Below are 15,872 nucleotides of genomic sequence, written 5' to 3'. Positions count from 1 at the left end.
TGCAGTACAGTTCTGTGCAGGAATCCCTGTGAGACAGGATGTCACTCAGCATCTCCCAAGAGCCTGAGGTGAGCCAGGCAGGCAGGCAGGGCCTCCTGTTCTGTCCTCCACCAGCACATTAACCCAGCCCCTGGGGAGTATGGGAAACAGCATCCCTTTCTAATGGACTAGATTTCTATTAATTTATTTAAGGCAATTAACATGTTAGTTCTCAGGCCAAAGGATTTGTAAAACATTACACCAAAAGGAAAAAAAACAAGCAGTCAAAACCACCCACTTAACACACCCCAGCCCTGTCACCTGGGTGTGTGACTGTCCCCCAGGAAGAGGCAGGTCCTAGGAGCAAGGCTTTCCATCCTTGGGTCACTAGTCCACCTGGGGCCGTGCCAGAGTGGGTGGCCTAGACTTGGGACAGTGAGGTCTACACACTGTCTACAGCAGATCTGAGGCACGGAGGGAGCCATGCAGCCCTGGCCAGGACTGAGCATGGCGTCTGAATAAGTTAAATAACAAAGCCTTAAAATCACTAGCGGCAGCATTACTGCACCCCCTCCAGAGGTGGGCAGCAACCAAAATGTAGTGCTGAGAATAAAGAGGTGACCCCTCCCCTACTCACCCACAGGAGGAATACAAAGGAATCAGTTGCTGTTCTAAGGGACAAAGGACTTATCTTCCTCTAAGGCATTAAGGTAAGCTGAGTCCCAGAGTTTGAGTCTTTAAGGGCTCAGTCTGGGCAAAACTGTCAGCTCTGTGGGTCCCCCTCCACGCTGGTCAGAGCCTGGGTTGGCTTGGGAGGTTCTGGCAGAGAGTGGGAGCTGAGGCTTGGGTGGGCACCTAGCTGTGAGAGGCTGGCAGGGCCACCCGACCCAGGGAAGAGGCAGTGTTGCCAGTCACAGCTCTCCAGTGTCGACTGCGCCGTGTCAGGCCTTCAATGGCGCGGTTCAGCGGCTCATGCAGTTCTGGACATCCACGAAGCCCAGGCGTTGCCTGCGTTTCCTCTGCTCCGTCATCTAGGGTTAACCAGAGGCCAGGAGGGCAGGTCAGGCTGCCCAGTGGAGGGGCTGGTGCCCACCCTCCCCCTGTGGACCCAGCTGCCTTTCAGCACTGGCGGCAGGCCAGGGCCCCCCCAGGGTGCAGTGAAGATGTCAGCCCCAAACCCTTGTCCTCAATTAGCCTGTCACAACCCCCTGATTGGGTGCAGCTGGGAAAGCACCCCGCCTAAAAGAGGGGCTGCCTGATCTCATTTAGTCACTGCCAGATGGAGAAGGCTGCTCTGAGCAAGAGGGGATCTTGAGGCCTTAACCTCCCCCATCACCAGTGAACGCCTCGGGGGGACTCACTGCAGCTGCCAGGAGCAAGAGTACACCTGCCCCAAGCTTCCACTCAGCCGCATCTTTCAGGGGCGCACAGATACGGGCTGCCACCCCCAAGCTAGCTTTCCATGGAGGGAAGAGAGTGTTTGGAACCTGTCTTCCACCCCAGACCCAAGAAGGGGCAGGAGGAGCATGAAGGCCCCAACACCCTCTCCCTCCTGCCCTATGGCAGGCTGGGCTGTGACTGCTCAGTGACAGCCCTTGAGGCTGCGCAGGGTGGAACCAGGATAGGGCCGGGATGCCCACCTGCTCCTTGAGTTCGTTGAGCTGGGCAGTGAGGTGGGACACCAGCTTCATGGTGGAGTTGAGCTTGTCCTGAAGAATCCGGATCTCATTCTGCTCTCCTTCCCCTTCGTTGCTCACCAGGGACATGGCCCTCATCCGGGGGAACCAGTCCAGGTTCTTGTTCTGAAAAACACCAGCAGTGGGGTGAGCAGGCTTGGGCCTGGCCTAGGAAGGCCTCATTTGGAAAAGCAGTTGTGGAGGGCGGGGAGGCCTGCTGCCACACCCTTGGCAAAATGACTCCCCAGGGATGTGTCATGGGAAAATCTGAATTGACCCAGGTCCTCCCCCAGGGCCAGAGTGAGCTGGCAGCAAACTGTCTGTGGGCATTAAGGCCGCAGCACTGTGACAGCCTGACTTCCGTTAGACAGCCTCAGATCTCCCACTAGTATCAGCACCATCTGTTTACTGAACACCCTGCAAGACGTGGAGGGAAGGCCTCTGCACCCAGACCCTGAATCTCCTTCCTTCCTTCCTCCCCGCCCCACACACCCCACACCCCAAGAAGATGCAAGTCAGACAGATGGCACACTGAGGGAGCGGGGGCTCTGCTGAGGACGGCTGGCGCCTGATACATGAGGCAGAGCCGTGTTTCCCAGGACAGAGGCAGAGCAGGAGGGGCACCAAGCAGCTTTCCGGTGCCTGTTGCAAGCTGTGAATTCTCAGCTCAACAGATACACCTGTACTCAAAGATCAGTCCAAAATGCACTTAAGAGACAAATAGAATCCTATCTCCACACCTTTTTTTTTTCCTACTAAATAGGTCTTCCCTTTTAGGCTACAATTAATCTGCTGTGCAGTAATTTGGGTTTTTTTAAAGGTCGGTTTTGGTTTTTTTTTAATGGAGGTACCAGGACCTCATGCATCCTGAGCACACACTCTACCACTGAGCTACACCTTCCTCCCGCTGTGCAGTAATTTGAAGGTGCCCTACATCTGATGGAACTGATGGGCTTCCTTTACCCTAAATGCTACAAGACCTTTTTTCCTTGTTCACTGCCTTAACTCCATACTAAATTGGAGTTATATTTGGTTTCTCCTAAGTCTGATAAAGTTTTTCCAGGTGCCAGCCAGGCTTCGGGAAGCTGCCCTCCCTCACCCAGCTAGAAAAGGCCCCTCAGAATGGCCTGCCCCGGGAGGGTGGGCTCTCCTCCCACGCCACCTCACGTTAGGCACCCACAGACCACAGGGCACCACACACATCCTTTAGGGCTGACGGGTTTGCTGTGGGCTTCTTCCCAACACCAGAGCCCACACAGAGGAGTGTGAGGCCCTTCTGCAGCACAGGCAGCTGGCAGGGCTCCCGAGTAGCCAAGGGCCGGCTTCAGCTGCTCCTCGCTCCCCTGCTGGCCTCTTAACAAGTGTCCACAGCTGTCTCAAGTCACCCGCCCCAGGCCTCCAGGGTCAGCGTGGGCAGACGTGGCCTCCCCCCACCGGGGCCCACACCTTGATCATCTGGGCCACGTAGCTCTCAGGCCCCGTGTAGTCCGTCTTGTTTTTCACGCGGACCAGCACGATGAAGTACAGGTAGTTCCACATGTTGTGCTCGAACTTGATGTGTTCCTCAAATGACACTGTCTTGTTGTCAAACTTGTCCCTCTCCAGACCTGATAAGGCAGAGGGTAAGGCTGAACCCACCGGCCTCCAAGAGCCACTATGGGGCCACCTGGTGGGGTGGACATCACCTCTTGATGGAGTGGGGACATCTGTACTAGAGCTGAAAGTCCTGGTGAACACAGGCAACAGCCCATCAGGGCTATTTAGGTCACTTCTATTTAAAGCACCAGCCACTCGGCCGCACAGCACCCGCCCTGCCACGGCAGTGGCGAGGACTAGCAGAGCAGACACCGGAATTCCACGGCCCGGGGCAGCAGGGCTAGCTGGATAAGGGATCTGTCCCAGGTGCTGCCTGCTCCTCCACCTGCAGTGGCTGGTGAGAGGACTAGCACTTCACAGCAGGGGGATAAAGCCCTGGACTGAGACCAGAGGTTTGAGGCCACTGGCAGGACTTGTTTCCTCATCTGAACCCCAGAGAATTTAAAGGAATGGTTTTTGAGGCCCTTTCCTGAACCTTTCCATGACTCCGAGTTCAGGCAGGGTCCTGTTCCCCCAAATTCTGGGATGAGCAAACAGCCACCAAGCCCTCAACTCCAGGGCAGGGCTCCCCAGTGGCCACAGGAACCCGGGAAGGGCCCAACTGAGGCTGCCATGGGCCCAGATGAGAGCCTGATCCACAGGCTGCCCCAGCCTGGCCGCAGCCTCCACGGGCAGGAACCCGGCCTCACCACAGATGAAGCACGTTGTCTTGAGAATTTCCTCCTTCTTCTGCTTCTCACTGCGCAGGTCAGCAAAGGTATCAATGATCACCCCAAAGATGAGGTTCAGCACAATGATGATGACAATGAAGAAGAACAGGAGGTCGTAGACCACACGGGCCGGGAAGAGAGACTCCTGCAGGGGGAAGCAGCAAGGCCAGGCAGGCAGGACTCAGAGCCCAGCCCCCAGCAGAAGGAAATGAGGGCCTCTGGCTCCCAGGGCCCTGAAGATGGCAGAGTGGACCCAGAATCACTCCATGGAGAATCACAACCAGTGCCCTGAGTGTGGATTAGAACACAGTAGCCGGGACAAAGACCTCGAGGAGTCTGGCGTGGGGAGCTAGGCCTAGGGGCTAGGCTTGTGCCCACCTTTAACTTTGGGTTGGGGAAGAGCGGCTCTGAACTCCCCTGCCTGCCCTCAGGACACCTTGTCTCACTCATTCTAGAAACCCTCTGTCGGGCCAGGGAGAAACTTCTCACCCCTGTGCCACTGGGGACAGGCTGACATTCTGGGAATGCTGGGCTGAGTCAAATCCTGAGGTCTCCTCATGAAGCCACTCAGCTTCCCCATCCTGCCGCCCCAGGCATGGGCTGGGCCTCTGCCTCAAGGATGAAGCTCATGTGGCCGGGGACCCACCCGCTGTCTGACTCACACCTTCCCCAGTCCGAGAAAGCTCGGCGCCAAGGTCTTTCCTTAGAGCATCTACAGTGAGCTGGTGGGGATGCCTGTGCTGACGGGTGGGGACAGCTCAGCTACGTCACTGCATGGAAGTGGGGAGGACAGTGGGGCAAAGAGGGTGCAAATGTGTCAGGACTTGCGATCCTGCAGATCAAGGGAGGCCAAGCCACTCGAACTGGCTGTGACCTGAGAGCAGAGCCCTCACAGTTGCTGACCCGAACAGGCCAGGCCACGTGGACTGGGGAGGCGGGCAGGGGGCACTCACATCTTTGGAAGGTTTGCGGAGAATGTCGCCCACGCCGCCCCCATTGCGCAGCCCGTGGTTCATGACGGTGACGATGCACATGAGCAGAGTGTCACAGGCCCGCTCCGTGCTGTCCAGCTCCTTATCTTCTGTGAGCGGGGCACATACTCATACCTGGGCCAGGCCACCCGCCTCCACCCACTGCACCTGGATTCCCAAGACACATTGCTCTCACCTTCCAGGACCTCAGGCACTGAGACCCCTGAGACACAGTTCATGTTGTTACCACTGCACGTGTCCACAAATGTGGCAGCTCCATGTGGCATCCCCAGGGGGCTGGCTGGAGGGGACAGGGATGAGGTCAACAGCAGGTCCCAATGCCTGGCCTTATCCCCCGGTTCTGTCCCCAGTATCACATCCTCCAGGAAGCCTGCCCTGATCCTACCAGCTCCTCACTCTGGCTAGAAGTGAAGGGTCTTCATGTACCTGTCCCCGCTGGGCTGTGCTCTAAGGGCAAGGAAGGGGGTCTGCACCCCCAGCCCTGACACATAGGCAGCCCCACGAATACTGTTTAACATGAACGACAGAGGCTACAAGCAAGAGCAACCCAAGGTTCTCCTACGCCTTCAGTTTGTCTCAGGGAAGAGGGAGGCAGATTGGCGTAAGCTAGACCCTATCCCCGACCCAGAACACAAAAGGAGAAACTGAGGCAGTGGCCTGGGGCAATAAGCACTCCCAGGTCCTGGGCCTGATGCTGGCTGCTTGTGCAGGTCCCCTCATCCCCACACACCCGCCTGGGAGAGGTACCCCCCCGACCTCTGGAGTGGTTGCCAGGCAGCCGGTCAACCTCAAGGATGAAGTCATCCTTGAGGAAGAGGAAGCCGACGATGGAGAAGAGGTAGACCAGGATGAGGGCCAGCAGGGCAGTCAGCAGGATGGAGCGGCCATTGCGGGTCACACTCTTGATGACGTTGAACAGCGTCTCCTCACGGTAGATGAGGTCAAAGAGCTGCAGGGCAGAGACAGGGACCCAGCTGGACCCAAGGGCTGCCCGCCTCCCAGTGGTTTCCACAGCCTCCTCCAGCAGGGTCTGCACGTAGGCAGGCGGAACCAGGCCAACGGGGAGGCTTCTGGGAGGAGCCTGGAGTTCTAAGGCCGAGGAAAGGGAGGGGCCCAGGGGAAGGCGTGAGGGTGGAACAGGCAGCAAATACCACAGGTGGAGGGAGAAGGCCAGCTCCTGCGGTGCACCTGCTATGTGCCAGGACACACGCTACACGACTGTTGCGTGTTAACTCACTTTACCTTCACAGTTTATTCTAGAGGGTACGTGCTATTGATTATTCGCATTTTACAGATGGTGAAACTGAGGCATGGGCAGTTAAGTAACTTGCCCAGTGTTACACAGCTATTAGGGGCCACATCCAGGATGCAAACCCAGGTGGTCTGGCTCCAGAGTCCAGGCTTGAACCACCACCATCCAGGGGAGGTGGGTCCAATAGGGGCCAGGAGTAGCCAGGTTGGGATCCAGTGGAGGAAGACACTGGAAATCCATTCCTCCCAGCCCAGCAGCAAGAGAACTGGACTGAAGCTGGTGATGGGGAACTGCCAGCAACCAGCAGGAATCCCCAACTTCCCCTGCACCCCTGCCCAGCACCCCCTACCCCCGCCCAGGGGCCTTACCAGGATGCTGTAGAAGAGCTCGTGGGCAAAGAGGCCCAGGACGCTAGTCAGGATGTAGCCCACGTGGTAGAGGAACTCCATGTCCATGACCATGGCCTTATAGCCCCGGATGAAGGTGCCACGGTTGCCCACGAAGCTCACCACAAACACGATCTTGTTGGTCAGCTGGAGGCAAGTGTAGGGCATGGTGGTCAGTGCCCTACCACCCACCCTGAATCCCCACCCCTGTTGTCATGCCCACCCGGTGCCCAGAGTAGAGGACATGACCAGTGGAGTCGATCTGAGTCAGCCCTGCTCAGCCTGGCAGACACAGCATTAATGAAAATGCTTCCAGAAATTCATTTGGGCTCCTGGGACTAGAATAGACAATTCCTTTGGGTCCCCTGCTCCAGGAAGAAAGTGAGATGCAGCTAAAGGAGGATGGGTCAGAGAAGATCACCCTTGGCTTTTATGGTGACTGAGTACGTTAGAAACGGTGCCCCCCATCTTGCTCAAAGCACAGTTTCCTGCCAGAACACACAAATCTTTGACATCTTCAACGTGCCTTTGGGCGGTGCACAGCTAACACCATGTACACAGCAGCCCTGAAGCTGCTGCTCCAAAGTGAGTCCTGGCTGGCCCTGAGTGCCCGCTGCCCCTCGTCGCCCAGGAGGATGGAGGAGCCATGGAGTGGTCCCCACCTGGGGTCTATAATGAGCTTGGGATCCCAACACAGGGATGAGGGGGATGGGGCAGCATAGTGGCCAGTGTGAGGCAGCAGGCCAGCTTCAGGTCCGACTGCAGGTGAGTGTGAGGGTTTGGGGTGGGGTCCCTCCGGCACTCACATTGAGGGCACCCAGAATGTTGAGTGTGGGCCCAATGCCCAGGTAGTAGATGGAGCGCAGGATGAGCGCCACGATGAGGGGGCGGATGCTGTAGCGCTTGGTGAACAGGGCCGCGATGGAGAAGCAGATAAGGATCCAGAACAGCAGCGAGATGAGCGGGGAGCCCAGCACACCTAGGGGCCGGGGAGCAGGGGTGAGTGCGGCTTGCTCAAGCCCATGGCCCCTGCAGATCCCAGAAGCCACCCCTTCTGGAAGCTTTCCCTGTAAATTCCTGGTCACCTGGCTTTAGGGCCTGGCCCATCACACCTACATCTCTAGGCTTAAGGTATGAGGCCCTCTCCAGCTGCTGCTACCATAACTGGTCTCTGTCTCCAGAGATCAAAGACCCTGTCTGCCCCACTGGACTGCCCGTGTCTCCCCACGATGGGGTGCAGAAACCAGAGAGCAGTGCAGGGGGTGCCTCTCCTCACTCTATCTGTTTCCCCAGAGCTTGGCTGACCCCCAGGCTCTGCCCAAACTGAAAGAGTGGGCACAGAGAGCTCAGGGCCCCTGCTTGCCAGCCCTGTGTCCTCACCTGTGGACGCGCCCTCCACGTAAGGGTAGAAGAAAGCAATGATAATGTTGATAAAAACTGCCAGGTTGAAGGAGATGCTGCCCCACAGGGTCATGCGGCGGGAGAACCAGTAGATGAGTGGCATGCCTGGGGGAGCAAGGGACAGGTCCCTGATTAATACCGTCTGCCCACCTGACTCGGGGCCCCACTGCCAGCACAAGCTCCAGGTCCCACTTCAGGAAGAATGTGTGATCGGAGCCATCCTTGGGATGGAGTCCCCACCAGCAGGAGAGGGAGGCATCAAGGGCCATCCACAAGCAGCTCCCAGCCCCGCCCGCCTGCGTGCTGGGGTCCTCACTGCGGAGCTTGCGCTGCCACTCCATCTCGTTGTGCAGGAAGGACGACTGGTCGAAGAAGTCGCTCACTTTGCTGCCCTGCTCGTCCTGCTCTGTGGTGGTGAAGAGCCGGTGCTTGGTCTCCTCCGTCAGGAACTGGCAGATGCCGGGCACCGGGAACACGATCTGCTCCATGCTGCGATCCTGCCGCACGATCTGGACGCACACAGGTGCGTAGTCACAGTTGAGCCTTGACTACCGAGGGCCAAGCCCAGAGCCCGCATCACTGTTAAGTGCCCTTAGCCCCACACCTCGATCTGGGACGTGTGGTTCTCATAGTAGGCCAGGGGATCCTCCTCCTCCTCCTGTGCAGGCACGGAGGACTTGAGCATCTGTGACAGCTGCTTGTTGTTGAGGCTGAGCTGGGGGCGAGGGGATGCTGAGGTCAGGTCTGGCAGCCCCACACCACTAGGCCTGCCATCTGAGCCCCACCTGCCAGGTCTGAGTCCAACTCTGATCAGATCTAGCCCAGCCCAGACCAACAAAAACCCAACCCCAAAGAGGGAGACAGTCCTACAGGGCAGTCAACACCCTGCACAGTCCTGCTCAGGGGCACCCTAGTTCCTGCTCCAGGCTTCCAGACCTGCCCAAGGCTTCCAGACCTGCCCCAGACCCACAAAGCAACCTTGCTCACACTCCTAAGTCCCGGTTACATCCCTGGCCACTAGTCGGTCTCCCAACGGTCCTGAGCCCCACTCCCCAAGTCTAACCAGGCTTTTTACTCAGGTGCAAACCAAGCCCTTGGGCCACAGGTCCTCCCTGAGTTCCTAGACCCGCCCCCAGCCTCATCCCAGATTCCAGCCAGGCTGTGAGGTCTCAGCTCCACCCTCAGCCCCACCTCGGGTCATAGCCCAGCCCTCAATTCCTAGCCTCACCCAGATGCTATCCCATCCCATCTCCCGCCCAGCCCCGCCCCATTCTCAGCCTTAGCCACGCCCCACACCCCAGCCCATCCTCCGTCCTCCTGGCCCCCACCATGGAAGAGATGCCCTCAGCCTCCTCCTCTTGGATGCGCTTCACCGGTTTCAGCAGATGCTGCAGCTGTTTGTTGTGCCTGGAGAGCTGAGTGAGGGCAGCGCAGTCAGGGGGGCGTGGTCGCTGGTCGGGGAATGACTGCCGGGGCGGGGCCACGGGGCGGGGCCAGTACCTGCAGCGCCAGGATGTAGATATTGTGACCCACTTCACGTGGGCTCACGTCCGAGTTCTCACGCTCCTCCTCCTGCAGGTAGGCCTTCTTGATGACGTCCACCTGGCGGGGCAGTGCATGCTCGAATGCCTTCTTCCCGCGACATAGTGCGGGCTGGGCCCCAATCCCCATCCGCACATACCCGACCCAGTCCGCCTCCCCACCTAACCCTCTCCACCTGACCACCAGCCCAGTCTCACCAGCTCCTGGGGCCGCAGGCTGATGAGGATGCGCTCAGCGTTTTCACTGTCGTGCCGGCTCTCCATCAGTGCCAGGAGCAGCTTGGAGGCGTTGTCCTGAGTTGAGGGGACAGGCCACAGTCTAAGGGGCCCTATCACCCACTCCACTGACTACTCCAAAACAGCCTTGGCCCTCAAGTCCCATGGCCCTCCCATTCCCCACTGACCCCCGGGGCTGGCTGAGAGGGGTCCTGCATATCCAACCCACTCACAGGCCGCCTTCCCTGACCCTGTGGCCAACACACTCATGCCCCAGATAGCAGTCACGTACACAGGAGGCCCCCGGATAAACTCAGAACATGTGTGCTTCTAGAGCAAGTGTACATCCTGCACGGTAGCTCACAGGTGCACTTGTGCACACATGTAAACATGCACATTAACACCTGCGCACATCACACGCTTGCACATGCCTGCACCACACACACACTCAACACACAGCACACAAACATCCATGCACGCTCACACGGGCTGCCACGGGCCCCACCTTGAGCTGCAGCACCAGATCCATGCGATACTTGCACAACGGACTGATGTCGTTGAGAATCAGCGCAGTGATGATATCTATGCCATTGGACTCATGTGTGACGATGCAGGTCTAGCGGGAGGCAGGGGTGGGGGGCACCAGGCCCAGGCCCCTCAGAATCATGGCAGCTCCAGAGGCCTCCGTCCTCCCACACGTCCACGCGGCCATGTACCGCCCTGACAGCTCACCTGGTTCTCATGGCAGGGGCCCTGGCAGTACTCTGTCAGGGTCTCCAGGGTCTGGATGACGAGGCCCACGTTGTCCTCGTTGATGTAGAGCCCCAGCAGCCCCAGGCCGCCCGTGGTGCTGCCGCACATGATATCCAGGAACTGCAGCGTCTCACACACCAGGTTGTAGTTGGTCTTGTTGTTCTGGCAGCGCAGGAAGTTCTGCGGAGCACAGGAGGGGGCGGCTGCAGCAGGGAGGGGGCAGGGGCCCGCTAGGGGACAGCGATTCTGTGGGCTGCAGGGCTTGGGGGGATCGGCGTGCCACTGGCCGGCAGGGGCCAAAGTGGGGTTGGGGCAAGGCAGGGCGAGGTGGGCTCGGCTGTGGTCGGCAGGGGCGGGCAGGGCGGCGGGGCGGGGCCACTCACCTGCAGGTCCCGGTTGTGGTTCTCACACAGCAGCTGCAGGAAGCGCAGGATGGGCTGCATGATGAGCACGGATGTCCCCATCTCGTTACTCTGCACGCGTTCGCTCACCTCGTGCCCCCGACGCAGGCTGGGGCCCAGCGAATAGCGGGATGAGGAGCCAGGCATTGAGAAGGAGGCCACGCGGCCTGTGGGACAAGGTCTAGTGAGGCTGGGAAAGGCCTGTGTTCCCATCCTGTCCCCTGCCCACACACCTTGCCTGATACCCCAAGCCCTCATTCCTGGGGCCCCGTGACCCCCCTTCACCTTGTACCCTCTGACCCCACTCGGCACCCCCACCTTGTAACCCATGCCCCCATCCGCACCCCTGACCTTTGGCTGTGGGGTCTGCCGGCTCCCGGTCCTCACGCGGCTGACTACCCAAGTCATTCATGTTGACAGCCACTGTGGACTTGGTCTCCTGCTGAGCCCGCTTCATGCGGTCATGCAGCACCTTGAAGAAGCGCTCTGACTTCTTGTCGCTGGTCATCAGGTTGTAGAAGGATTTCTGGGGGCAGACCATGAGATGGGGGCAGCCTCAGCATTGGGCCTGGCTCTCAGCAGCCCTTGGGGAAGCCCCTGGGCACTCCATCCTGTACTACAGGGACAAGGATGGGACACAGATGGGCCCCCAGATGTGCCCAAACCAGACTGAGGTGGGAGAAACAGAGGCATCCCTGTGCCCTGCGATTAAGGGTGGCGTGAGGGGTGGTCTGGACCATCAGTGCTGGAGGAGGAAGGGTCTGTAACTGCGATGCTGGAGGCCTGCACTAGCTTCCTCACTACCTTCTGTATCTGCCCTTGGCCTTATATCTGTTCCCCACACAGCAGCCAGACACGTCCCTTTGAAATTTAAGTCATGTCTCTTCTCTGCTGAAAACCCTGCAGTGGCCCCATCTTCCCCAGAGGAAGGCCAGGCCTCACAGTGCCCATGAGGCCACGTGAGGGCCTGCCCCCTCTGACCTCAGCACCTACTACTCACCCTACCTCTGCTCTGCCAGCCACAGCAGCCACTTCCCCCTCACAGCATTTTGCTGCCTGCTCTGTCTGCCCCGGGTGCTCTGCCCCACTTTGCCACATGCTCACCTCCAAGTTTTTATTCAAATGTCTCCCTCTCAGGGGCCTTCCCCGATCACTCCAAAATACCCCCCTGCCCCAGCACTCCCGAAGCCCCCTGCCTGAATTATCACTGTCCAGCATATTCTCTGTATTATGTAGGGAGTACGATTAGGGACCATGGCCCCCACTAGGATATAAGTACCAAGAAACCGTGCATTTTGCCCCTTGTTCACTGCTGCCTCCTTAGCACCTAGAGCGCTACCGGGCACACAGAAGGCACTCAATGTAGACTTACCGAGTTAATGAGTGAATGAATGGAGAGAAGAGAATCAGAGGGCTTTTGGAGAAGGCAGGCTTTTAGTTGGGTACCAAAGGCTGAGGAGGATGCGGTAGAGGAAGGAAGGAGGCCCGAAGAGGGGCTGAGAGGCAAGAATGGTTGACAGAATGAGGGGGCAGCCTGTGGGAGACAGGCTAAGGCCTGGCTGCAGCAGGGCGGGGGTGTAGGGAAAGAAAAGGGCCACATGACACAAGGGGCAGATACAGGAGGCAGAGCCACCCCAGAGTAGCTGGACTTCTGCTGGCCACCAGCACCCAGCCCTGCAGCCCAGCCCCTGGCTCACTGTCCCCCATCCTGAGTTGGAAGCCCCACCCAGGAGGTGAGCCCCTCAGCACTCCCACCACTCCACACCTGAATCTCCGTGTTGCCACCGTCCAGCAGGTGGATGGCCAGGCCAATGCTCTCCTGGAAGATCTTCTCATTCTTGGTGCTGGTGATGAGGTCGCACACCAGCTTGGTAGCCCCCTCCTTGTCCAGCCGGCACTGGGTAGCCGCAATTGCTGACCAGTCTTGGTCCAGGCCTGGAGTGGCGAACTCACTTAAGGGGGAGCTGATGACAGAGTGGCAGGGAGTGGCAAGGAGTGGAAGGGAGGGCCCAGGGCAATCAGGCTGCCCAGGGGCACAGCAGGGGAAATGCGGTACTGACCAGTGCCCATGGGGTCGGGAAGGTCCGCCCGAGAGCTGGACTTCCGGTTCTGGAGGTAGTTTTGTAGCAGCATCTTGCGCAGCTGGTTGCCCTGCGGGGAGGGGAGCGAGGCCCACAGTAGCATGTTTCCCCGTTGAACCCTCAGCCAGCAGTCCTGGCCCTGAGCCCCTGGAGCTCGTGGCTGGGCCCGCCCGCCTTCCAGCCCCGCCCAGCACTCACCCGGTCCCCGTACTTGGTCTTCTTGAGCAGCATCTGCTGCAGCGTCCTGAGCACCTTGACGCAGAGCTTCTCCTCCGACTCCATGAGGTCCTTGGTGTGCTGGATCAGCCTGGCCAGCAGAGAAGGAGGACATACTCAGGGCAGCCCCCACAGCCTCCCTCCAGCCACTGTCCCCAACCCCGGCCCTCTGACCCTAAGGGCTGTCTGGTTACCACCAGGCCCTTCCCTGTCCTGGGCCACTGCACCACTGCCCACCCCAACGCCCAGCCCAGCATCCCACTCACTTGGACAGGAAGCCCCCACTCTCACACCGCTGGTAGGCCTCACTGCCCTCCAGGAAGAGCAGTTCGGGCCAGTGTAGGACATCCACCAGTACGGACAGCTCGGCCTGCACCAGGGGCTTCAGCCGTTCCTCCAGGGCAGTGATGATGTCCTGGGGTGGGCAGGGGTGGGCAGGGGTGGGCCGGGCCACCCCCACCCAAGAGATGACCATGCATGACCACCATTCCCCAATCGCCAACACCAAAGGGCCCCACAGATTGGCCTGTACCCCACCATCTGAGGGAGCCTGGGCCCACAGAGCCACCATGAACAGAGCATATGACATCTATCTGCTCAGAGCCCCTGTCTGGGAGCCACACACTTGGCTCTTTTCCCAGCCTCTCCTCTAGCTCTGTGTGACCTTGGGCAATCCCCTTGCCCTCTCTGGGCCTTGATATCCGGCCACATGGGGATCATAACCCACCACATCCCCTCTACAGGCAAACAAAACAGTGGACAGAAGTGTGTTTCAGAAACAGGAAGGTGCTGTCCGTGGTGAGGGGAGTCCTGACACCCTTCATGAGCACCAACCCTGGAATGGGGTCCCTCAGTCCCCTGCCCCTAGCAGCCCCCAGGAGGAGACAAGCCGACTAGCCCCTTCCTGGCAAGAGTGGGCAGCACAGAAGGGACACTCCCCAAGAACAGGCCCTTCCAAAGCAGCTCCCAGGCCGCCCCATACCCACCTGCAGCTTCTCGATGATGTTCTTGTAGTCCCACTGGTTGGCGGTGGGAGTGACGCGGGGGAAGGCCCTCGTGGCTGCCTTGTAGCTGGAAGCGTTCCGCTGGGCAGCAGCCACACAGCTGGCACCACTACTGAGCAGTGAGCTGATGTGGGCATCCAGGTCCATGGGCAGCAAGATGGCCCGGCCCTTGGCTGGGGGGAGAGGGGACAGGGTGCTGGAGGGCTGGTGTGGGGTGGGGGGTCTGCCAGCCAGAGGGGCAAAGTTCAGAGCTGTCGCACTGGGGGACAGGATGAACTCGACCGAGGGCCTGGGGTGCAGGAGCCACGACCCTGGCCCCCGCTTGGACTGAAGTGCCCTCTTCCCTTTTTTGGGTAACAGGAGGGAGTTTCTGCCTCTATAATTCTACCCTGGCTCTACTCTGACCCCTCCCCGACCTCTCTCCCCTTAGCTAACTCTCCCTAACAATCTACAGGCCTCCTTCCTGCCTGAGACCATTTGCAAGCATAAGAAACTCTGGCTGGGGGATGTCACCCAGCACTCTCCTCTAGGGAACTGACTCAGAGTAGATAGCTTCTCTCAACTGCTAAGATGCTAGTTAGACACCAAGAAGGACTTACTGAGAACCACCTAGGAACAGATGACAGGTGAGCCTAGGGATAAGGTGTTTACTGGAAGGGCAGCATCCCTGTGGCGAAGGGAGGGGAGGGGTGGTTGGAGCTGGCCAGTGCCCCTGGCACACTCACCCACCATGGCGAGGGTCCGGATGCAGGCTTCCACGGAGCCCTTGTGCTGCTGCTGCAGCCACGGACACTCAAGCAGCCGCGTGGTGGACTGCAGCAGCTGCACCACGATCGTCTGGTGTGTCTGTAAGAGGCAACACACCTGCTGCTACAGCCTGGCCCACCTTCCACCCTGGACAGCCCCAGACCAAGTGATCAGGGCCCACTGAGTATGCGCATGGGTGGAGGTTCAGGACCTACCATGTGCCTTTGTCCCAGTTGGAAAAAGGCACCACCCCCCTTGCCTCTCAGCAGTGCACAACCTGCCCAACTGTACACGGCAGCTCTGTGAGAACACCCCGAGGTCCAGGCCTGGGGCTTATAGCCCATTGCTGACCCTTTTCTTCCTTTTAAAAATGTTAAATAAATTAATATTGTAAAAAGGGGATATATTTACATGGTTCAAAAACCAAAAGGTTATAAGAAGGAATGCTTTGAGAAGTCCTGTCCCAAAACTTGACTCCATTGCCCTCATTCTCCCATGCTCTGCCCTGGGGCTGGTAAGAGGTTGGGAAAACTGATACAAATCACCAGAGTCCCATAGTTCCAAAGGGCCTCAGGGCCCAAACACATGTGTGTCAAAATAAACCCATCCTTGCTGGGAGAACAGGACCCAATGTTTTTTAGCCACTCTCAGACGCACCACTCCATCCTCAGTCCTTCTACCTACACGCAGCCCTTATGTTGGTTTCTTTTGAGTCCTTCCAATGCTTCTTTATGAATTAGGTGGGGTAGCAGGCTCTTCCTCAAGGGAACCTGAGTCTCTTTCATTCAGGGGGCTCTGAGGCTATGACCTGCCTCAAGTCTGAGAATCTGGGGACTTACTGAGGGGCTGTGACTCTTTCAGTGATTCAAGGCAAACTTCAGTTCACTAGCCTAGAGCTCTTCTGCTTCTACAGATGAGCAG

General features: G+C 58.7%; 1 protein-coding gene across 2 annotated transcripts in view; it reads right to left on the bottom strand.

The window, feature by feature from the left end:
- Positions 1 to 168: 168 nt before the first annotated feature.
- The window catches only part of ITPR3 (inositol 1,4,5-trisphosphate receptor type 3), a 64,359-nt gene continuing 48,655 nt past the window's right edge, over positions 169 to 15,872 (bottom strand). The window contains exons 34-58 of one of the 2 annotated variants that reach the window (XM_031434911.2): positions 14,930 to 15,050; positions 14,187 to 14,377; positions 13,467 to 13,615; positions 13,183 to 13,291; positions 12,964 to 13,054; positions 12,669 to 12,838; positions 11,255 to 11,429; positions 10,886 to 11,070; positions 10,482 to 10,682; positions 10,255 to 10,365; positions 9,732 to 9,827; positions 9,493 to 9,594; positions 9,321 to 9,407; positions 8,597 to 8,707; positions 8,309 to 8,501; positions 7,972 to 8,097; positions 7,398 to 7,570; positions 6,574 to 6,738; positions 5,710 to 5,902; positions 5,129 to 5,233; positions 4,915 to 5,039; positions 3,941 to 4,106; positions 3,102 to 3,262; positions 1,620 to 1,781; positions 169 to 1,010 (exon numbers count right to left, since the gene is read on the bottom strand). In XM_031434911.2, coding sequence (XP_031290771.1) covers positions 942 to 1,010; positions 1,620 to 1,781; positions 3,102 to 3,262; positions 3,941 to 4,106; positions 4,915 to 5,039; positions 5,129 to 5,233; positions 5,710 to 5,902; positions 6,574 to 6,738; positions 7,398 to 7,570; positions 7,972 to 8,097; positions 8,309 to 8,501; positions 8,597 to 8,707; positions 9,321 to 9,407; positions 9,493 to 9,594; positions 9,732 to 9,827; positions 10,255 to 10,365; positions 10,482 to 10,682; positions 10,886 to 11,070; positions 11,255 to 11,429; positions 12,669 to 12,838; positions 12,964 to 13,054; positions 13,183 to 13,291; positions 13,467 to 13,615; positions 14,187 to 14,377; positions 14,930 to 15,050 — 3,537 coding nt within the window. In that variant the 3' untranslated portion in view covers positions 169 to 941. Of the gene's footprint in view, positions 1,011 to 1,619; positions 1,782 to 3,101; positions 3,263 to 3,940; positions 4,107 to 4,914; positions 5,043 to 5,128; positions 5,234 to 5,709; positions 5,903 to 6,573; positions 6,739 to 7,397; positions 7,571 to 7,971; positions 8,098 to 8,308; positions 8,502 to 8,596; positions 8,708 to 9,320; positions 9,408 to 9,492; positions 9,595 to 9,731; positions 9,828 to 10,254; positions 10,366 to 10,481; positions 10,683 to 10,885; positions 11,071 to 11,254; positions 11,430 to 12,668; positions 12,839 to 12,963; positions 13,055 to 13,182; positions 13,292 to 13,466; positions 13,616 to 14,186; positions 14,378 to 14,929; positions 15,051 to 15,872 lie in introns of both variants that reach the window. The other variant, XM_010994529.3, reaches the window with a different exon arrangement.

This window comes from Camelus dromedarius, chromosome 19 (genome assembly GCF_036321535.1).
Source record: "Camelus dromedarius isolate mCamDro1 chromosome 19, mCamDro1.pat, whole genome shotgun sequence".
Taxonomy (NCBI): Eukaryota; Metazoa; Chordata; class Mammalia; order Artiodactyla; family Camelidae; genus Camelus; species Camelus dromedarius.
Note: the sequence above shows the minus strand (reverse complement) of the source record. Positions and strands in the feature narration are given on the sequence as shown.